This window comes from Rhinolophus sinicus, chromosome 14 (assembly GCF_057876585.1).
Source record: "Rhinolophus sinicus isolate RSI-liver-muscle chromosome 14, RSI-T2T, whole genome shotgun sequence".
Lineage (NCBI taxonomy): Eukaryota > Metazoa > Chordata > Mammalia > Chiroptera > Rhinolophidae > Rhinolophus > Rhinolophus sinicus.
Window position 1 is genome coordinate 141,245,894 of NC_142514.1, and position 23,625 is coordinate 141,269,518.

Genomic DNA, 23,625 nt, shown 5'->3' on the forward strand with positions numbered 1-23,625 from the left:
ACATGAAAATGAACTGACAACCTCCATACTTGCAATGCCTGTGTCACATACTATTCAGAGCATTATCCCGCCTCTACAAAACCCTTACCTTAGGTTTGCATTGAACAGAAATCCTTGGCAGTTTTTGCTTTTGCTCTTTTCCCCACCTAACTCTGTATATGAAGTATATTTGAACATTCATTTCCATGCTCTTGTACCACCTCTTTTCTACCTAGATTAGCCTGCATATTTGTCTTAAAACAAGCCAGGCATTTTCCTGTCTCCAGTAGTCTGCTGAGGCTTAATATGCTGTAGACATCACATACTCAGTGTATCAAAGATAACCCAGCCTTCCTCAGAGTTTCTTTCATATTCCGTTTAGTGAATGTACTGGTGACCCAAACAAGAATGGATTAGATGTAAGTCTGATGACATCGCCCTCACTTTCCACCAAGCCCGTCTTTCTTAGAATTTTTTCTCAAGTCCATCCTCTCTCCTCTGTCCCCACTGCCCCAGTTCAGGCGTCAGCACTCTCGCCTGGACCAGTGTAGCAGCCTTCTTGCCGGTGTGCCTGTCTTCAGGCTCCCCCTCACACCAGCCTCTAGCCCACAAAACCCTGCCACTCCTCTGTTTGAAAACCTTCAGCAGTTCCCCATGCCTATAGAGGAGCCCAGATGTCTAACCCAGCATGTAAGTCTCTGAAGCCCACCATGAATCTTCTGCCGTCCTTTCTCCAGGTGGGCCTGGGGACACCAGGAACAGTCACTGCCACAGGCCCACTCAGCGGCTCACTCCCTAGCCTGGAGTTTTTTCTGCCTCCAAAACTTGGCTCATTCTCCTTTCTCTACCTGGGATGCCCTTTCCCCACTTCTCCACCTACACCAAGCTTTTACTTAGTCTTCAAGAACCAACTCATTTATGTCTCTACTGTGTAACTTTCCCTGATTTGCCCACATAAGGAATCACTTCTCACTCTGTTGCCCCACAGCAATTTTGGGAGGCTATTTTATTGTTTTAAAGATTACAATTGAAACTTCAAAAAAACAGTTTAACATTTATCTCCTCCTCACACACCCTGTACCCCCTGTTCCTCTGATTCTGCGGCCAGTAGCCCTGGCCAGGTCTCTAACCTGTAGAAGGCCACCGCAGTCTCCGTTTTGTCTGCTGCGTGGGGCAGCTGGCTCTGTTGCTCAGTACCACAGTTCTGCACGTATACCATTGTTGAGACGCTCTGTAGGAAGGAATGCTTAATAATGGTAATTGTAGTAAAAATAACAATAGCTATCATTTATTGAGTTCTTACCAAGCTCTGCACTAAGGCTTTAATCTTTTATACTTAAAATAAGTCCGAGTTTGATATTCTTATTCCCGACATAAACAAATGCACTAGGCTGTTAAGCAACTTGCCAAGTTGCACGGCTGGTATGTTGCAGAGCCACTGTGGTGTATCTGTGAGGATGATCTCAGGAGCAGAATTCCAGTCTGTGTCCCCAGAGCCTGTCCAGGGGCTGGCATAAAATAGGTGCGCAGGAATGGTGGTAGGTTGATGGAATGAATGAATGAATCGGTGTTCTTCCATTGAACTTGCCTTCAGGCTTAAGAGGAACTGGCTGAGCATCTGTAGCTTATGCCAAGAAGTATGGATTTTGTCTCATCTCCTAATGCCCAGCTGTACACAGACGTGTTCCCTCCCACTCAGTAACAAACTGCCTAGAACTCTTTCCTGGCTCATATTTACAAGAGAATGTGATAAATTCCGTATTGATCTCTCCTGTTCCACTGTAAATTTTGCAAAAGATGATTAAATAGAGCAATAGAGTCTGCAGGCATTGTGGCTCAATAAGTTGTGGAGTGGCGTATCGACCTCCTCCATCCAAAGGCAGCCAGCGCCTATCCCTGCTGCCCCAGACCAGTAATTAAAATCCTGTGAGACTGGGATTTAAAATCCAATCATATCCCTGAATCAAGCCTTCTAGCCTCCCCATGTGACGAGTGCAATAAGGTAACGGCAGGAGCATGTTTATGTCTGTGCGGAAGCAGTCCCCATAGGGTGGGTAAGAAATGGGGAGTTGGGGAGCCCTGCTGGCTAAATCACTTCACCCTGACACCACAGCCACTTGTAAGACAATCTGTAGGTACATAAACAAGTCCCAGCCAAAGACTAGATTCGGACTGCAAGAGCAAACTAGCATGCACACACAAAAATCATAAATTGTGTTCCAGTGCACACTTCTATTCCCGTAGCCAATAGATGGTTTAAGCAAGTGGTTTGGCCTGGATTAAACTTTTTATGGCCTTTAGTGGCCAAATCTGTGTTTGAATTTCCATAGGAACTCTTTGATTTTAAACTAAGCTGAAGCCAGCCTTCCCTGTGCTGAGGCATCTTTGAGTGAATGAACAAACACAAGTTAACAATCTTGAAAAATCTCTGTAAACTGATGTGTAAGTAGTAGACCTACCAAGTGGTCGTCCACTCAGTGCTTGAACACTTCCAGTGCTGGGGACTAATGTGCTCCTAAGACTGCTCACGTTCTATCTTTGTATGTTCTGATGGTTAGCAATTGCTAATATTCAGTCAAAATCTGCTTCGAAGCGTCTTAATTTTATCATTGGGCTTATGTAGAATGAATCTAACTAATCGCTAGTCCATATGATGGCCCTTCAAGTACCTGAAAATGCAGGCATGTTCTCCTGAACTCTTTTCTGCAGCCTAAACCTCCAGTTCCTTAAACTATTATTCTCACATGGCTCCTTTCTGTCTTGATCACTCTTTCTAGAACAGTCTTCACTTTTCAATTGATGGATCGACCGATCGATCCGTCGATCAATAGATCTATCCCTGGACTGGAAGGCTTCTTCTAGCTCACAGTCTCCATGACCTTGGGCTCCACCCTGCCCTTCCCCAGGCTTCTCCATCCTTTGTTTCTTAGTGCTTAACTCAGTGTAGAACATTCTTCTCTTCTCTAGCTAGTGCTGTGGTTTCCCATCTCCCCAGTTACGTAGCATGTGGCTCCCTGTGGTGGGGGGAGGGAGTTCGTCATCCGCCTATGCTTATCCCCCTACACTACACTGTATTATTGTTTCTGTCCCGGGCTGTCTCCCACCAGTCTGGGTTCTGCCCACGTTCAAGAACCAGTTGGGTTCTACTGTGTGCCCAGCCCGTGGCCCAGCTTCAATGTTCAGTGGGTTTTAATGGAATGACTGGATCCAGCCATGAGGTAGTAGCTCTGTTCCGTGACCTTTAGAAATCTACCTCCCTGAAGGCAAGGTATCCCACCCTACTATGTCCACTGGGAGTTAGGACTTCCGCATGACCTTCTGGGAGGTCAGTATATGTGGGTCACCATTCACTTGGCCCCAAGACAGGGCGACCCTGAATGGGAGGAAAAGGAGCCCCATTTTCTACAAAGCTGTCTAAGCAAAATCTACCTCTAGAAACCCCCCTATCTTCGTTTTGGAGCATCTGAACACACTGGAGGAAAGAGAAAAGATGATTTTTCCCTCTTTTTGAGTCATTAAGCCTTTGGAAGGTAGCACTATGTGGTGGAAAACCAGACCTGGCTTCTTTTCAAAAACAGAAACAACTTTTTATTATGTAAAATTCCAAACATTTACAAAAGAGAGAATAGTATAATAAATCCCCTCTTTACTATTCATCTGCTATGTGACCGTGGGCAAATTATTTCAGCTTTCTGAGCCTCTGTTTTCTGTCTTTTTATGATGAATAATTCAGACTCTGTGTATAGAGGCCTCATAGCCAGTAAATGTTAGCCCATATCCATTCACCCTGCTCTTCCGCCAGACTCAGCTAAATCATCTGTAAAATGGAAAAAAAATAATACCTCTCCTGCTTTCTTCACCAAATTGTTAAGAATTAAATACATGGAAGTAGTTGGCACAGGGTATAGCATGTAAAGTGCTCAGTAAAGGCTCTTGGTTACGGGGGAGGCATGTCCGCAGCTGCACATGTACCTGTATGTACATATATTGAGAGTGCTCCGTGGTGTGTGTGGTCTATGGGAGAAGCTCAGGATAAGCTGTCAGGACACCGGGCTGTACTCCCAGTTCTGCTGTGCTTCCTGCTGCCTCTGGACAGGGCTCTTCTCTCTCACCTTCAGACTCTGGGAATCCAGAGGGGGATTGGTTTGTCTCTGACCTAAGGAGCTACATACAGACTAGCTGTGAACAGGGATAGACTCCCAGGAAAGAGAGGGAGCAGGGAGGACAACAGGAGGCCAGGGACAGAAGGAGAACACTGAGAGCTGGCGGGGTGGGGAGGCTTGCCAGAGAAGCGGGCTGGGAGAACAGGTAATCAGGGAGACAGTGGTGGGGTTCCAGGCCGAGGAGTGGCCCAGACAACAATGTGGGGATGGGTGTGGGAACAGGGCAAGTGCACAGCTTCTCTGATGTGATGGGTCTTTGTCTCTCTCTGACTGCTTCCTTGGTGGGACCTCATAACCAAAAAGAATAGCTCGCTCCACATCTTTGATCATGGGAAATATTTCCTTTATAATCAACAAAAACTTCTAATTGGAGATAGTAAGCAAACTGTTGAAATAGTGAAAATAAGGATGAAAGGGGGAAAGGAGCTAGCAGTCAAAATGGAAAGGGAGAGTGAATGTGAAAGTTATAAAGAACATTGTACAGCCTGTATACCCCTTTTTTTTAATCATTTTTGAATTTTTATCTTATTCAGTCCAAATAAAACCCCTAGAGGTAGACAGGGAAGCAAGCGTTACAACCAGAGAGGCGAAACAAGTGCCCGGATCACACAGCCAGGGAATGGTAATCCCCACTGGCCCCCGATCCAGTGCTCTCCTACAGGGCTGGGAGCCAGATGCATGTAAGGGAGGGGTGAGTCGTGGAAACTGCAGTGGTGGGAGAGCTGGATCGCTGGAAGGCCAGTACTGCTGATAGGACGGTGGGGGAGGAGCTGACAGAGCTACAGGGGGTGACATGTCAATATTATTGACAATAATAGCCTAATATATTTGTATAGGACAGTTACTGTTGTGTGTTTTTTAAGCCCTTTTAATACACATTATCTCCTTTGATATTCACAGAGGTAGGCAAAAGGCCAGGACTGGTAGTGTCAAGGGAGGAGGGAGTAACAGGCCTCCTCCCCTACTCCACCCCAAGTTTGTAAGCTATTCCTACCAGCTCTGAGATCTGAATCCCACCCCACTGCACCCTAATTTCAGCAGTCTTCCCAGGAAGGGCAAGTGGGCCTCTCCAGCTGCTTCCTCCACTTCCTACCCACAGAGCATAGAGAATGTTAGGCTCTGACCTGACTTAATCTGTCACCCAGGCAGAGAGGTATCTAGGACCTGCAAAGAAACCGGGGACTTTGGCGTATGAGAACTAGACACATGGTCACACACTGACTGTCAGAAGGCTCTTCTGGGGCAGAAAGAATAGCCATGCTGTGTGTGGCCTCGGAAGATAACGACTGTAAAAAGTCCATTCGTTTGGTACATCTTACTGAACACCTGTTGTTTGCCAGGCCCTGTGCTGGGGAGCGAGTATCTAGCAGTGGGTCAGACATGGTCCCAAGAGTTCTCAGGCTTGGTTGGAGACAGATTGTTTTAACGCAGAATGATCAGTGCGGTAAGACAGAAGCAGAAGGGCCAGTAGGAGCGTGAAGGATGGTACCAAACCTGGGGTGGGGGGAGACAAGGTAGCTTTCCTAAAGGGGAAGCCTCAACTGGATCGTAAAAGATAACAGGTACTTGCTGGAAGACCAAGTTGGGAGTGGGGTTGAAGAGAGAGGTTAGAGCCCATATGAAAAGGATCTGCCCTAGTTTAGTGGGGGAAACTTCTTGAAGGGCCATGAGCTGGGGGCTGGGTTCTGGGCACATTCAGGGAAGCCAGGGTGACCACCTGTTTTGGATGTAGTAGTAGAGGGGAGTTAATAAAAGTCTTTTTGCTGTCAGAAAATCTATGATTGTGTCAAACCAAAGGCAGGCACTGTGCCAGAGAAGAGCAGTGGGCTTCCTGGGTGCCGGTGAGCCAGGCCTTCTCTCACCAACACCATTTCCACTGCTTTACCTTGACCTGGGTGACGAGACCCAAGCCAGCCACTAGCACCAACCAGGACCACCCCCAGCCCACATCCTGCTTTCCTGGCCCCAGCCCTATTGACAGCCCCCAGAATCTGAAGGAATTCAAGACAAATGGTTAAGAGAATGGAGTTAATAAAATTTGAAAAATTGAGGCCTGTCACTCCACTAAACTTTTTTCAATACCACTGACAGAAACATATTTCCCCAATGAGTGACCTTCCACAGCTGTAGCGGGCAGGCGCAGCCGCAGCAGTGCTGCCAGGAAGCCAGTCTGCTATTTATCAAATATTATAAGCTGGGACACACTAATGTGGAGCAGGGAGCGGAGAGGAGGGTCCCGCACGACACTGCCTGGGGGGCTCCAGGTGTTGGCCCAGCCCCAGACAGCCAGTGGGAGGTGACGGATGGCCTGCGATTAGCACTCCTCACCTTCGTCCAGCCCTCTCACTTGCTCCCAGAGGCCTGACCCTCTAGACCAGCTGCTCAGCCTGGAGGGGCCCTGGGTGGGAGGCAAGGGGAGGTCAGGCCAGGGCACGGGCCATCCTGATGCCCCCAGAGAGGGCAGGCGGGTGAGGCCCAGCGTGGTTATTTATTGAAGTGTAATGGTTTGTGGCCGTTGGTCGTGGAGGTGAAATCGATCAGTTGTAGAAGTCAGGTTCTATCAATTATTACAGCAATTAGTCAAGTCAGAACATCAGAGCAGGGGTGTGGGGGCTGGGGGCTAATATTAGATGGACATTATCCAATGCGCCCCCCCGTCTCAGCCTTCTTCCTAAAGTGGGAGCAGACCTGCTACCCTGAGGCTCCAGAACCTTGGGGAACCCAGCTGGTTTCCCCCTCACAAGTGGCTGAGGTGGAGCCTGGCTGAGAGCCTCCTGGGCTGGAGACAGGCCTAGCACTGCTTTCAAAGGCGTCCCTGTGCTGCTGGCCCCGGTGCAGACATGTCCTACCTGTCCCCATCCCATCCTTTATGAGAAGTGACACAACTCCTACTAGAAATTACTCAGTGGCCAATGTTTATGGCACACATTTTTCATTCTGTAAGCAAATATAGATCACTGACAGCACTTGTTTGAAGCGGTTAATCTCATCCTCAGTTCTCCCACTGTCTTCCTCACTCACCTTCTCTTCCCCCTCCCCCCTCCCTTTCTCTCCCCCATTTTCCTCTCTCTTCCTTATCTATTTCTCTTCTCTTTGCTCTTCTTTCCCTTCTAGAGGTCTCTCCCTGATCACCTGTGTTCCGGCCCGTATCTAGTGACAGAGCTCCCCTTGAGGCTGCCAAAGAAAGGAGAGGCTTAATTATAGTTCCCTTTCTGCCCTAGCTGTGGTCCAGGAGCTCTGGGGAGAGGGGAGGATGCTGTCTGCCACTGGCCCTCAACCCTCCGCCCCTCAGTGCTGAGCACCAGAGAGAACAGGGGTGGTCTGGGAAGGCCGGGCCAGGTGAACAAGCCCCTGGCACTGTGTTCATTCCTGAGCCCGACACTACTGTCTGCCACTCCTTCAGACACTGATCACACTCAGCCTGAGGTCATCTCTCATCCCTATTAGCTTCTGAAGAGCTACAATTGTGCCTAGACTCGAACTCTAGGTAGCACTTAATCTTAAAAGTGCTTAAAATCTTAAAGACAGGACGAGGAGCCCGAAGAAGAGACAGAGAAGGAACAGTCACAGGGGTGTGAGGAAAACCTGAAAAAGTGGTTTTATAGAGCTCAAAGGAGAAAAATGGCCGAGGTATCAGTTGCAACAGAGTAGTCAAGAAATACAAAAAAAGAAAACTATTCTTTGACTTCGCCTGTCCCCCATCACCCTGCTTACAGGGCCCTGCACATACAAAGTGCCCAGTAAGGACCAACAGAATTGAAAGAAAGAATGAGGCTCCAGCTGAGCCTCTGAGGACCTGCCTGCTAGTTAGGAAGAACATAGACTCCCTGCTTACGAGGGAGGTTGTACTTTATCCTGTAAGCAGTGAAAAGCCACTGGAGGGTTTTTCACCAGGAGAATGTCATGGCCACCCTGTTGGGCGTAGGGAGAATTGGAGTTAAGAAAACCTGGATGGTTTTGACTCCTGGTCCAAGGAAATAACCAGCTTTGTGACCTTAGGTTAATTATTTCACTTCTCTGAGCCCAGTTTCCATGTCTGTAGCATGGGAATTTTAATTCCTACCCTTCAGGATGGTTGTAAGGATTAAATGATATAATCATGTACATGAAGTACAGAGCACAGAGCCTGGCGTATAGTAAGTGCTTAGTAAACACCAGCAGCTATTATTATCACCATTTCTAGATCTATATCCAAGAGACATGAAATCCTACTTCCACATAAAGACTTGTACACAGATGTTCATAGCCGCATGATTCATAAAGGCCAAAGGGGGAAACAACCCAAATGTCCATCAGCTGATGAATGGATCAACAAAATGTGGTCCATCCACACAGCGGAATATTATTCAGCCATAAAAAGGAATGAAGTACATGCTACATTCATGTTATAGCATGAACAACACATGCTACAACATGGATGAATCTTGAAAACATTATGCTAAATGAAAGAAGCCAGACACAAGAGACCCACATATTGTGTGTTACCATTTATATGAGATGTAAAGTACAGGCATATCTATAGAGACAGATAGTAGACAGTGGTTGCTGGGGTTGGGGGGGGACGGGGAATGGGTAGTCTCTGATAATGGTTATGGGGTTTCTTTTTGAGATGATGGAAATTTTCTGGAATTATATAGTGGTGATGATTGTATGACCTTGTAAATATATTTAAAATCACTAAACTGTGTACTTTAAAAGGCATGTGGATTATATCTCAATTAAAAATTATATGTCTTAATATTTTATGACAAATTCCTATTAGAAAATAGGATTGTATATAAAAGTGTTAATTTTTTCTTATTGCTTCTGAGTCTCCTTGGCCTGGATCATACTTCCTGCCCTCTGCCCCCTTCCCCTCCTCCTCCCACCTCTTCCTGCAGCCTAGGCCGACAGCCACATGTAAGTGCTTAATAAATGTTTGCTGTTGATAAGCTTCTAGGGCTTTAAGAAGCAGAGAGCTTCCATAGGAATGGTTTTATATCATGACATACATGTTCCCACGTCTGGGATTGAGAAATGCTGATTTTTACTGTCCATCAACAGGCGATGACTGGACACACACACACCACACCGCCACCTCCCCCAGGCCCCGCACTGATGGAGACTTGCCCGTGTATTTCATGTCCCCAGCCAGAACATTACATCCTATGGCAGGGACTGCGTCTCAACCGTTCTTTACTTCTACACAACACTTACCTAGCAAGAAAGAGCAAGGAATGTTCCATTTAACACATAGTTGAGCATCTGCTATGTTCAAGGCACAGATTTCTTATGTGTTTCTCTTCCTACCTTGAGAGCAGTGCCTTTGGAGCAGGGCCAGATCTGATTTGTCTGTGTCCCCAAGCCCCACTCATTCAAGCTTTGCTAAGTTGAATGGAATGGACAGTTTTTGAAGAGGAGCATGAGGTGCTCAGACCTGAGCTTTGGAAAGGAGAGTCTGACATCATGGGGGTCAGAGTGGCCTTCCCTCCATGACTGCCAGCCTTTGCACACAGTAACCACTTTATACAGGCTCATGGGCTGCCGGTACTTAACAGAGAGAAGGGAGATTCATGGTCCCCGGCAGGCCCTTTCTTTTTGTCATACTTAAATTTTTTTGCCCTCAAATCACAGGAAATAATGATAGGAGGAAAGCCTGCCCATACACACACACTTACCCACAGCTAGCATTGGTAAGAGCACCCAGCTGTGGGGCTGGCTGGCACAGCTGGGTAGCTGGGGAGGGCCACACCCTTCCAGAGCACTCAGCTGACTCTGGCAGGCAGGAGATGCCAGAGGAGAAAGAGCATTAAAGGGGGGGGGGAGTGGCAGAGAGCAGAAAGGGGGTCCTTTTCATTGTTGTTTGGGATATTCTGTGCTTTAGAAAGGAGCCCTTCTATGATTTTTATTAATGAATATTCATCTTACGCAAATGAGTTTATTAATAAGAGTATTTTAATGACTAATGCATTGGTGTTGGGGTATACTAATCTGTGTGTTTGGTATATTTGTTAGCATGTTCAGCTCTGTGTTTTGGTAGCATATCTGTGTGTGTGTGACATCTGTGTGTATGTAGTAGTATGAGTAGTGCGTTTCTGCACATGTGGGATCCCCAATGCTCTGACCTTGGTGTCAGAGAGGACTAAGAGTAAGAACACTCCTCTCAGAGTAGCTTGGCATGTTTCTCCCACCATTCTACAATCTCTTAGGCTTTTGTGGCTCCGTATTTCTAAGAGCATTCCTAACACTAAAATCAGTGCCCAAGTCATCTCTGAGGGAAGGCGAAGGTCCCACTGATTGCTCACAGAGCCTCTGACAACTTCTCTTGTCCTCCTCCTGCCAGGAGCCAATCCCCTACAGAGGAATGAAATGGGACACACACCCTTGGATTACGCCAGAGAAGGGGAAGTGATGAAGCTTCTGAGGACTTCTGAGGCCAAGGTAAGTCTCAGACAAAGGAGGCGGCCGGTGGACCCTCCATGACGCATTTAACCTTTCACTCGTTAAATTACATCAGGCTCCACACCAAAGGCCGCTTTTCCTTGGAGATTATTGTCTGTTTAAATACAAATCTGCCCCCACCCCAGTCTCATCAAGAATAGAAAGATGTCCCTCTCATGACCAGGAAGAGGCCTGGGCCACTTCAGGCTTATGAGGATTCACCTTCAAATTCAGTTTTTGAGGAGATGTACCTTCCAGCTCCTTTTCGTAGGAGGTGGGCTAGTGAGACAAAATCTTTAGCCCAAGTGCTATTTCCCCAGACCTCGTGCATTCTATTGCTTCATCAAGCACCCTTTCCTATAATCACTCCTCTAGAACCATTTCCTGACCCCTCCTCTCCACACACACTCCAGAGAACCTGGCATAAAGTCTGAGCAAAAAAATCGCCATCTTAATTGAATCTTCTCAGCCATACTTTTGAACTCCCTAAAACCAGGGCTGCCTTCTGCTTCTCCCAGCCACCCAGCTGAAACTCAGGAACTATTTGGCAGAATTCAAGAATTAGAATCACAACTCTCAGAGCTGACAGGGACCTCAGAAATCATCAAGTCCAGTGATGGGAAATCTTACCAAAGCCTAAACAAATAAGTCAGAGGAAAATAGAGCTGTTCTGTTGAAGGAGAGGTGGACCATTCCTTCCCTGACCTATCCCTTCCCTCCTGGGCAGCCTCCAGGGAGGCTCTGCTGTGGGGCAAATATTTTAAATCTCTGAACCCTAAATCAGATGATTAGTTTTACTTCAGGGGAAACTGGAGCCCAGGGATATGATGTGGCTTGCTTTTGGTCCCGGAGTAAATTAGCGTCAAAACTGAAATTAATAGACTTGAACAAAGTCGATTCAGTGGCAGGACTGGAACTGGAACACCTGGTTTCTGACTCTCTTATGCTCTTTCTAACATCATGGAGTCTCCTGTTGGCAAGTTGGCTAAAGTGCCCTGAGATGATTCAGTGTAGCAGGTCCCACCTAGTGGCAAATATTCTGTCTTAAGTTAGAGCAGTTAGGTCACTGGACCGAGACAGACAGGATGTGGGTTATTATCCCAGCTCCACCCCTCACTGACTAGGTGACCTTGGGCTAGCACTTTCCCTCATTGAAGCTCAGTTTACCTTTGTGAAATGAAAACATTGGACTAAATGGTTTCAAAGGTTCCATTCACTATCTGATTGCTGTGTATCAGTCGGGATAAACTAGATTGTGCTGCTGTAATGATCCCAAATTTCAGTTATTTAAAACAACAAAGATTTATTTTTGTCTCATGCTGCATGTCCATTGTGGGCCAACAGGAGGGTCTCTGCTCATTATGGGCACCCAGGGACCCAAGTGGCAGACCAGCCACCCTCTGGAATGTTTCCCTCCTTGCCAGAGGGAAAAGAATGTTCTAGAAGATCTTGCATCTGCAGTTAAATGCTCAACCTGGAAGTAGGACCCCCTACTTCCACTCACAATTCACTGGACATAGTAATCCATGTTCCCGCCCAGTCACAAAGAGACCAAGAAGAGTGATCCTACCATGTGTCTAGAAGGGAGAGAACTGGAAATATTTGATATCCAGCATTAACCAGTTTGTCTCCTTGTGATCCTTAGTAACTATCTTGCGGGGGAACTGGCTTTCACAGCACATTCCGAGGGGTGCTTAGGACCAGGAAGAGCAAAAATTCCAGACAGCAAGCTCTTCCCTCCCTTTGTTCAGATTTCCTACCCCTAGGAGCCACCCTGGAAGTCAGGTCCGCTTCCCCAGGTGCCTTAAGGATGTTTCAGATAAGCTAGGGGACTGCACCCCAGTCATCATGTACCCTTTCAGGCCTAATTACTGTCCCCTGAGAGCAAGTGCTGCACTTGGCCAAGCGTACCCATGGTATGTCAGGGGATGCGACATAGGGCAGGCGCTGGCTTGGTCACATAAAGCAAGAGAACAGGCGTCTTCGTGCCAGCATAGATGGAGGGGTTAGGCCTGCTAAAGGACACTTCACAAAATTTGGCTGCCCAAGAAATGGCTTGATGTTGGCCGCATTAGTACAAGGCTTGGGTCCCAAGTGAAGAAATGGTAGTTGCGTTCCTCTGTGCCAGTCAGACCCTTCTGGGCCACAGAGGGCAATGTTCTTAGAATCTGTGCAGATGAGGGCAGCAAGGGGGCAAGAGGAACTGTGCCCTGAGAAAAGGCTAAAGGCAATAGGGGCATCTGGCCCAGAGAGGAGATAGTACATGTAGGTATAGGAATGGCTGTGAGTGGGAGGGGAGGAGATTCACTCAGTGGCAAAGCTGGGACACAGCCAAGCTCAGTGGGTGGCAGCTGCAAGGAGGAACTCTCTAACAGAGCTGTCGCACGGTGCAAGGGGCTGCCGGTACAGACTAGAGGACCACTTAGAGCAGCCCAGGGCTTCTGTAGCCTCTGAATTGGAAGACTGTTTCTCGGTCATCGCCTCTCTACACTTGATCCCTGCGTGCAGTCTGGACTTCCTGCTGGTACGTCTAGCTGTCCAGTGAGCATCTCCACCTGATTGCTCTGCCATCCCATCAGATTCTGCCCAGGTGAACTGCCCCTCAGCTCGCCCTAGATGTCAGCAGCATTGTCTTTCTTTCCGTTGGTTAGCACCTGTGTGGTCACCCATTCTTTCTGTTCTCCTTGTTTCACCCCAAGCTACAAAAACTATGTCTTCAAAATTGTGAGGCAGAGTTTCCAGGGAAGAACACTGCTTTAGACCTGGTTTCTGTCTCCCTCTGCCAGTAAGTAAGCAGCAGCTACTCCTGAGTTCAGGCCTTGTGTCTGTAACGTAATGACTCAGGCCTGGAGGGTGCTATGGCTCCAGTCTGAGACCTCATCTCTTTGTCTAGACATGGGTTACCACCACTCTGACCTTATCTTATTCCTATCCATCCAGCATCTCTCCCCACCCAGCTCAGCCTCTTCCACCATCACCTACCACTCTGTAGTCAAGTATGTGCTCATCTGTCCCATTATAGAAAATTTGGAAAGTAAAATGAGGAGAATTAAATAACCCAGGACATATTTCTGAATGATATCTGTATGCCAGGTTCTGGGCTATGTGGGAAGACAGATGGTGAAACACTCAAGGAGCTCACAGTCTGACAAGGAGACAGGCAAGTGAACTGTGACACCACTGAGTCATCAGTCTCAGCGAAGCCCAGGGACTGCGACAACCTAGAAATGCCTTCTAATCCTGCCTGGGAGATCAAGGAAGGCTTCCTGGAAGAGACTTCAACTGAGCTGAATCTCAATTAAAAGCATTCTAGCCCTACTACCTATATATAACAACTATTAAGATTTTTAATTACTTGTAATTAGAGTAGGTACTGTTTATTTAATGTATGTAGTCACTATGCTAGGTGCTCTAATATATATGTATATTTTAAATTCTGTAACAAATCTATGAAGCCGCTCTTATTACCATTTTACAGATGGGAAAACTAAAGCTGAAAGAAAGAAAGCAGGTGACTGATAGAAAATCAAATATAAGTAACTATTGAGATATGAATCAGAGATCTCCTCTTATGATACTATATTTACCTTTTCTGGACATACATATATGTATTTATATAGATGGCCTTTTTTTTAACTGTGGAAATAGCTCGCTACATGTGCCCGGTATCTCAAACTGGCAGCCTTTTTTATTTTGCCAACCCAGAATTTTTTTAATGTGAACGTAATGCCTTAGAGGTTGAAGTGTGGACACTTGAGCCACAGGCCCTCCCGTTCCCTACTGTATTATGTGCTTGCCTGTCAGACGTTTATATTTACTTCTTGGCTCTGAGCTGTTTGAGTTGTGATCCTTGTCATATTTGGAATCTGCTTTTTTTTCTCTTAATATTTCTTGATGATTTTCCTTTTTTAAAATGATCCATAAGCTAATTTTTAATTTCATTCTGCCTTTTCAGATGTGTGGCTTATCTAAGAATCTGTCACCTTAAGTGGCCTAAGTGAGTTTCTCCTTACTGCTGGTTTGCCCAGTTCTCTCAGCATTTTCTGTATGCGGAAGCCTCCTTGGGGCCCCTGAGAAGGTCGAGAGGTAGATGAAGCCCAGCCACTGTCCCTGAGTTGGCGGTCTTGGAGAGGAGGATGGAGAGGGCCAGGCGCTCCTAGTTACGATACCCACAGACTGACTTGTGCCTTAGGAGGGGTCCACACAGAGTTTGTGGGGGCTCCACAAAAGCGTGGATCTTCTCCAGGCAGAATGAGCAGGGCAGGCTTCGTAGAGAAGGTAGCCTGTGATCTCACTTTGAAGGATTTCACTAGCTGGAGAGTTTAATACTTAAAGCTTATACCATTTTCATGTCTTAACTAAGAGACGAAGGAGAGGTAGAAATATATCTCTGTGCACATGATGGCAGATAAAACAAAAATATGGGGAGCTATTCCATGATGAATATTCAGCTGAGGGGGACGTGCTGGTGCCAGCCCGCGTCTCTACTCCCAGATCCTCTCTCCACCGAGACTCACCAGGAATTTATTGCTCATTTTAATCACACCCAGAGAATGAATTGGCAGGAATATTAGGCAGATAGACCTATCATATATATTTTATTTGCATATCCCAGTGACAGAATCACAAGCACATTTCCTATCTCTGTATTTTTTCATTTGCTTCAGGGGTAGCTGGGGATGCAGTACTCCCCTGGGCCTGCGTTCAAGGCTGTGAGCTGGGTGCTCCCATCAGAGTTGAGGGAGTCTTTCCAGGAGGGAAGGGGTGAGGTACGGGAGGATAAGAGGGTTGTGTTCCTCCCGGCTTAGGTTAAGGAGGAACCCCTTCTCTGCCTCGCCCAGCCTGTTTCCTGCTGCTCATCTCATTTCGAGTGAGCTGTGTTCCTGGCGCTGTGCTTGTCCCTGTGGGGATGGCAACACCGTCTGACCTTCATTACAGGGTTATTATAGGCCAGACACAGCGCTCTGTGCTTTCGCTTGCTCTTTTCCTTGTTTTTAACTTCTTAAAAACTTTTTATTGAAATATACTTGTATAAGGAGCACATATCATAAGTATATACAGCTCACTGTATTTTCACAAACTAAACTCACCTGATCACAAAATAGACAATTATAAGCACTCACTCATAGGCCCACCCCATACTCCCTTCCGGTCACTCTCCGTCCCCCAAGTGTAAACATCATTTTACTTTTATTTTTACATAATTTTCTTTTTTTTTTTTTAATTAGTTTCAGGTGTACAAAACAATGTAATAGACATTTACACTCCTCTGACGTCTTATATAGCTGTTACAATTTTCAAAAATGGTACATTAAATTCCTATGACCCCTTCACCCAGATCACACTTGCTTTATTACTTATATATGCATGAATAATATATATAGAGAGATATACTTTTCCTGAATCATTTAAGAGTAAGTTATATACATGGTGCCCTTTTACCCCTAAATACTTGTATGAATTTCCTAAAACACAAGAACATTTTCTTTTTTTTTTTTAAAGATTTTATTGGGGGAGGGAAGCAGGACTTTATGGGGGACCAGTGTGTACTTCCAGGACTTCTTTTCCAAGTCAAGTTGTTGTCCTTTCAATCTTAGCTGTGGAGGGTGCGATTCAGCTTCAAGTTGTTGTCCTTTCAGTCTTAGTTGTGGAGGGCGCAGCTCAGCTCCAGGTCCAGTTGCCGTTGCTGGTTCCAGGAGGCGCAGCCCACCATCCCTTGCGGGAGTCGAACCTGCAACCTTGTGGTTGAGAGGACGCACTCCAACCAACTGAGCCATCTGGGAGCTCATCAGCAGCTCAGCTCAAGATGCCATGTTCAATCTTAGTTGCAGGGGGCGATGCCCACCATCCCTTGTGGGAGTTGAGGAATTGAACTGGCAACCTTGTGGTTGAGAGCCTACTGGCCCATGTGGGAATCGAACTGGCAGCCTTCGCAGTTAGGAGCACGGAGCTCTAACCGCCTGAGCCACCGGGCCAGCCCACAAGAACATTTTCTTATAAAATCTCAGTACAATCCTCGAAATCAGAGCATTAATATTATACTAACTAATCTACAGATGTTATTCAGATTTTACCAGTTATCCCAGTAAATCTGTTTACAAGAAAAGAAAATTCTAGATCCCAAGTTGGATTCAGTTGTCATGTCTCTTTAGTCTCCTGTAATCTGTAACAGTTCCTCAGTCTTTCATAACCTTGACATTCTAATTGAGTACAAACTGGTTATTTATAAACTGTCCCGCACTTTGGGTTTATCGAATGTTTCCTTATAATTCAGCTCAGATTATGTATTTCTGGCAAGAACACCCTCTGGTGTTTATTTTCAATAAATTCATTAGGTGGCCCTGTGCTATAAAAGTAGAGATATGAAATTTGTGTTTTAAGTCTCATCTCCCTAAACAGACTCAGAACTCCCCGAAGGCAGGGAGCACGTCTTTTCTTATCTCCAAGGTGGAAAGTGCAGGTGCTGGAATCAGACGACAAGGGCTAGTGTTCTATCTTTATTACTTGCTACCGGTGGAACTGTGCTTTAATTTACTTTATGTGTGTACAGTGCGGGAAGAGTTACTCTGAGCTTCACAGGGCTGTGAGGATTAGAGCAGCTGATCCCAAATCAGGCAAGACTCATCAATGGATGATGAAACTAGTGAATGGAAGTTTGAGGAGTAACAGGACATTTACATAGACTCAGAGGCTCACTCCACAAGATACTTACTCATTACAAAGGGGAAAATAATAGTGGAGAAAGCTGGCACACAGCACCTTAACCGGGTGATCAAAGTTAACGGCACCAGTTACAGGATACCGCAGCATCACGTGCCTCCTGATATGATGCACTGAGAAGAACACAATTCATTTGCTCATTTCAGCCACTGCTTGTCCCTCTTACCCTTCTCTCCCCAGTCAACCCAGCTATTTCCAAAGTAGTGACATGATCCGAATTATTTGTTAAAAATACTGCTCTGGCGGCAGAGGGAGAATGGTCTGGAAGAGAGGAGAATGGAATCTTGGATGCTAACATAGTGGTCACCAAGTCTGATGGGACTGATGCCTGCTCTGTGCCCAGCCTTCCTCTACAGGAATGCGTACTGTATGAGCTCGTTCAAGAGACTGTCACGTCCCTAGGGTGCTTCTCTCACACACACCCCCACGCCCCGTCTCCTCTCCGATCTGGTCTGCATCCCTTGGCTCCTTTGTTGAATCCTCTGGGCTCCCTTTGTCATCAGTCGCCCCCACTCAAGGTTCTTTCCATCACTCATCTGTTGCCCCCTGGCTCCCTTTGTTGACCTCACCACCTAGCCCTCTCTGACATCCCCAGCTTCAGAGCAGGTAGAAGCCATGACTATGATGTGAGTTGGGGTTGGAGTCAGGGAGTCAGGAGGATGAGGCATATCTGAGTCTGTCTGTGAGCAGCCAGTGGGCTCTGTGGCCCTGAACTCCCATGAGAGGCAAACTACAGCTTGGTCCTCTTCTCTTCCCTCCCCCATAACTATCCAATTCTTTCCCAGGGTCTCAGTATGCCTACCACTCCCCACTCCAGCCACCCTTTCAGTGAATACGCTGCCAGGTTCTTTATCAGACCTGTTCCCTGAGGGCTACTGTAGGGACAGAGCCAGGAGTGCAGTTTCCAGGCTCTTGCCCTCACGTGGAAAGGTGCTCACTCGGGTAGTAAATGGCCATCAACTGTGATTGGATGGCCATCAGCTGTGGCTAGTTGGCCGTCAGCTGTAACCAGTGAGCCATTGGCCACTAATTGCCGTGGCTACGCTAGCAGCAAATGGGGGCTAGCAAGAAGATGGTGGCTGAGCTAGCAAGTGCAGATTGCAGTTAGCATGGTGGATTGCAGCTAGCAAGTGAGTTTGGTTGGCAGAGAGAAGTGGATGGCAGGTTGCAGATCGTGTGGATCCTGTTTCCTGTGTTTCCAACCCAGCTGCCAGCGAGAATATAGTGGTATGACTCCCCTATCCATGGCTCCGTGGGTGGTCCTTTTTGGCCTCACCATGTCCTGCGTTCTTATGTGGGGAGCAGAAGCTGAGACCCCGCATGACACCCCGCGTGACAGATAGCTAACAGTAGGGGTGCCTGGCCTACCTTTTCTCCCTGTAACCCTCCCCCACAGAGCCATTCAGCCCAGCCACCCACCTCCAAGCAAACCCAACTAGGTTTTGCCTCAGCCTCCCAGCCCTTTCCTGTAAATGCACTCACAGCCAGGAGGGGTGCCATATTAAATCAAGAATGATAGAAACCAGTGTATGATTATCCAGCTGAGATGCAGCATAGGGAGCTGGTTGCTGCTGGCTGCAGGTGAGGGCTTCTGAAGCTAATTGCATATGGCTTTTATTAAGATGGTCGCTCCCCACTCCTGTTCTCCTGGTGGCTTCTTCCAAGTGCCTCTCAGCTCAGTGCCCTCTGCTGCAGGCTGGGTCACCTGCCTATATTCTCCTATAGTGGAACCTTTTTAAAGCACGGCCTTGACCTTCATCCCTGTAGCCTTCCTCCCCATCTCCTCAAAAAGCCGGAAACAGTAGTCGCCCACAGAGGAGCCTTTACCAATGGCCTTCTCCCATTCTTCTGTCTGCTCTTTCCCAAGAAGAATATATGCAGACCAGGGATTTTCCTTCCCTAGGTTCTTCCATTGGCTAGCTTTGCACAAGCATGAGCTCATAGCTCATGCCTAAAAATGTCATTCATTCAACACATTCTTTTTTTCTAAAGTACAAAGTCTGTGCTAAGCATAGGAAGAGAGAATCAAGCAGTAACCTTCTACCTGGTTTAATCCCCGTATCCTGTACATTTTTATCCAAAATCCTGATACCTTTTCAGAAGTTTTTCTGAATAGATATGTAGGGGCCCGGCTGGTGGAAAATCGGGATGTGCTCAGATTTAGGCCATAGGTTGAATCTTTCTTAGGACCATTTGGAAAGTTCCTGAGAAACCAGCCAGGTCATGGTGTAATCTTTCCACCACGTTTACCCCCATACAAGTCAAGGACCCTTTCCCCTTGCCCAAGAAAATAACAGGAGCTCTAAGACAACCTAAAAGCATGACACTGAAGAAGAATTACAGGAGATAGAAATGTTTCCCTGGAGGAGACTTAAGGAGGCCAAAGCGATCATCCCCAAATCAACAAAGTGGCAAAAAAAGTCATGTTAGGCTTGGCCTGCAGCAAAGGAAAAACATATGTTCTATGAGGCCCCATAGATCAATGGATGGAAAGTAACTACAGGCGGAATTCTCTACCACGTGAGGAAAACTGACAGGCAGAGATAGGCCACAGTAGAGGCGTCCCCAGAACCCTCTTGGTGTTGGCACTGTACCCTGCGGACCTCGGGTTCCTAGGGGCAGGAGCCTCAGGGGCCACTCCTAGCAGTGGGGGCATCCAAGTGGACTTGGTTCCTGGCTTCTGCTTAAGCCAGAGCAACTCTTTTTATCTGTGGAGCCCCATGCAGATTAAATTAGTTAAGAAGGTTCCAGTACCAAAAAAAGGCACTGGGTTAGATAATCAGTTAGCAAAATGCAGCAAAGGAGAAAGGAAGTAGCATTTCTCAAGGGCCTCCCAAGGGCCAGGTACTGTGCTCCGCACCCAGGTCTCTCACATACCACATCTATATACACATTCAGTGTGTGCCAGACACTGCCAGCTGCTTTGTACACGTCATCTGACTTAATCCTCACCAGCATCCCACAAGGACCCTACAAAGTGTGTGTGAGTACCGGCCCCATGTTAGAGATGAGGAAACTAAAATTTAGGGAGGTGAATTAACTTTCCCAAGGTCAGCTAGCTAGTAGGTAGATGAGGTAAGGTTTGAATTCCGGTCTGTCTGGAGCAAAGCTTCTTTGTGTCTCATGATTTGCCCCACTAGGAGCCTAAAGAGGAGCCAAACTTCAGATGGGGACAACTGTAAGAATTAAATATGACACTATATAATATGCTGAGTATGGTGCTTGGCGCACAGCAGCTGGTCTACAAACGGTAGTTACCTCATTCAGTTGGCAACATGTATTGACTGACTCCTTCTGTGAGCCAGGCCCTGTGCTAGGTGCTAGAGCTACAGAGATGAATAAAACATGGTCTTTGTCACTAAGAACCTCATGGTCGACAAAGGAGAGATAAACGGGCAGTGAAATAAGTGCTCCAGAGGTCCCGGGACCAGGGGCAGGCCCGAAGCCTTACAACAGGCTTCTTAGACAATCTGGTACTGAAGCTGAGATCATCGGGTACTTAGAGGTAGGTGGGAATGGAGGAGACTTTTGTGGTGAGAGAACAGTGTAAGCAAAAGGCCCAGAGGCGGGAATACCCATCACTGAGGGGAAGTGAGGAAATAGACCCAAGAAACCCTCAGAGGCCAGCTTCTATCGCTTCAGGCTTATTCCGTGGCCTGACTGCAAGCCAGCCAGGCTCATAGCCAGGGCTGTACCAGCCGGTCTGTGTGCATCTCACCATCCGAGCCTTCCAGCCCAGTGGACCCAAGTGCTGAGGGGCTGGGTGGGCAGGGAAGAGGAGGAGGCAGATATATGACTGGAGTCGTCAGAGCCAGGTGATGTATGTGGTGCCTGAGGGAGCTGCACAGTGACACTCTGGATTCCAACCGGCAAGCGTCTCTCCGCTGGGATCGGCGCCGAATTATTGCTCTATATGAAACCCCAGAACTGATGGGAGCTTTCAGTTACAGACTGATAGCAACAACCAAAATTGGATTGTTTGCTATTTATTTTTTTTAACTTCTGTCAAGGTCACTAGCGTAACAGGAAAACACTGCCCAAGCAGCAGGTATTTTTCATCCACTCTGCTTGCAAGAGCAATCTGCAGCCATGACTTTTGTGACAAGGCCTTACCTTGGCAGCTCGTTTCTAAAAAGCTGTCAGTGTTGCGGGAGTCTTAGGGGAAAGGAGCCTCCTGAAGACTTCACTCCAAGACCTGCTTCCTTCCCTCATCCCACAGCTTCCACGAGTGCTTTCTCACGAGGCCCATGCACTCAACGCCTCCTCCCTGGTCTCCAGATAGTCCCACAGTACTCCAGCTTCTTTAAGCCTCCTGTCTCCCAGAAAGCCCCCCCAAAAATGTTCCACATTTAATGTATCTTTCCTTCTCTGTATGCCTACACCACCGGTCTGGCTGTTCATTCCTCTTTATATCTGTCATCAGATTCATTTTTGCACACATTAACCAGATGCCTCCGCTGTGCCAGAACTTGTGTTAGGAATAGCAGTGATTAAAAAAAGTGCCTGCCCTCAGGGAACTCATGAGTGATTTAGAGTAGAGAGTCACAAACGTGCAACAAACTTGTTTTCAAGTAGTTTGGGTTTGGTTTGGTTCGGTTTTGGTTGGGGGTGGGTTAGTGATGGGTATAGGGCTAGAAACGGGCGTGCATGCTTTGGAACCATGAGGAAAATAATGGTTGATTATGCCTGAAAAATGTTTGTGTACGGACCCTGCCTCACCTCCCTTGCCCGACTTTGAGCTCCCTGAGGGCAAGGCCAGGCTCTCCTCTCCTCCCTACAGCATGACCAAGCTCAGGAGCTGCTGCCTTTTCTGAAATGGACCAAGACCAGGGTCAACACATGCCAGGCACTCAGTATCAACTACAGTGTCCCAGGGGCAGAGTACAGTTTTTCTCTTTCTCCCCACCCCACCTCTCCATCCTGGCAGGCACGGGGCCAGGCACATAGCAATTGCTGAATAATTATGTTTAATTGAAATGCAGTTTCATTGAAGCGGAGGGTGTCCATAGCTCTGGTTTGCAGGAGGATAAGTGGAAAGGGAAAGAAACCTGTGTTTGTTAAGCACTTATTGCATGCCAGCCACGGTGGTAGGTGCGTTACATACACCATCATATGTAATACCTGATTAATACATAAAACTGAGGTGAAGTAACTTGCTCCAGGTGATAAGCACATTTTGTAAGTGCTAGCGCTGGGATTCGAACCCAGGTCTCCTATCAGACTTCAGAGTCAAGGATTGATTTACTGGCAATACTTATTTTACTAGCAGGGTGAGCCATGACCCCCTGGGCAGTGGCCACCTGCGGTAAGGAGAGGAGATGAGGGCTAGGATGGGGGACAGGGGAAGGACGGGGCCTCCAGTGGTCCTGAGCCAGAGCTGTGCATCCTGATCCCTGGAGAGCCAAACCAATGTGTTAGGCCCTGAGTTGGGGATAGAAGAAAACTAGGATCCTACTGGGCCCAGCACTCCTGAGCGCCCTTTCCTCTCCCCACAGTACCAGGAGAAGCAGCGGAAGCGTGAGGCTGAGGAGCGGCGCCGCTTTCCGCTGGAGCAGCGGCTGAAGGAGCACATCATTGGCCAGGAGGGTGCCATCGCCACCGTGGGCGCAGGTGAGTGTGGAAGGAGCTAGCCAGCACCCAGAAGGCAGGGTCGCCCGTGGTCTGCTGCAGAGAGGTGTACGTCCTGCTGTCCCCGTCCTGTGGAGAGGTGGCTAATGACGTTACAACTTAACATTTGTTGAGTACTGTCTATGTGCTAAGCATTATGATAAGCTCTTTGCATGTGGTGTGTTATTTGATCCTTACAGCGGCCCTGGAAGCTTGGTACCATTAAATCCACATTTTACAGATGAGGCAGCTGAGACACAGAGCACTTAAATCATTGTTCAAGGCTGCTTTTCCTATGCTTACAATTTAACCCTGACCTTCATCTGGTCCACTGCCCCCACGCCCCCCACTTTTCAGGTAAGGAAACAGACCCAGAGGGGAGTGGGAGCTTGTCCATCACTAGTTATGTAGCAGCTGAGTCAGAACCAGAACTTCTGTCTTCTGCTACTGGCTCAATTTTAAGGAAAACATCCTGAGCAAGTCTTGAATGCCTCCTTCTCCGCCCCAGAAGCTCTTATGTTCCATACCCCAGGGGACCAGCCTGCCCGCTCGTGTAACCCCTGCTGTAACAGCCCTCCTGCCCATGCCGACCCCACTGGAGAGAAATATAAGACGAGGATTCTGCTCAGGATGGTGGCCTCACCGCTGTTCTCCAACTCACCCTCACTCCCTGAGGGTGACCTCAGATAGATGCAGCAAGAGCAGAGGAACACGCGCAGCTTAGACAGGGGGCATC

At 47.5% G+C, this 23,625-nt stretch overlaps 1 protein-coding gene across 2 annotated transcripts in view; it reads left to right on the forward strand.

Moving 5' to 3' along the window:
- The window catches only part of CLPB (ClpB family mitochondrial disaggregase), a 136,379-nt gene that overhangs the window by 87,780 nt on the left and 24,974 nt on the right, over positions 1 to 23,625 (forward strand). For both annotated transcript variants that reach the window (XM_019744405.3, XM_074335827.2), the window contains 2 exons: positions 10,465 to 10,562; positions 22,778 to 22,892. In XM_019744405.3, coding sequence (XP_019599964.1) covers positions 10,465 to 10,562; positions 22,778 to 22,892 — 213 coding nt within the window. The remainder of the gene's footprint in view (positions 1 to 10,464; positions 10,563 to 22,777; positions 22,893 to 23,625) is intronic.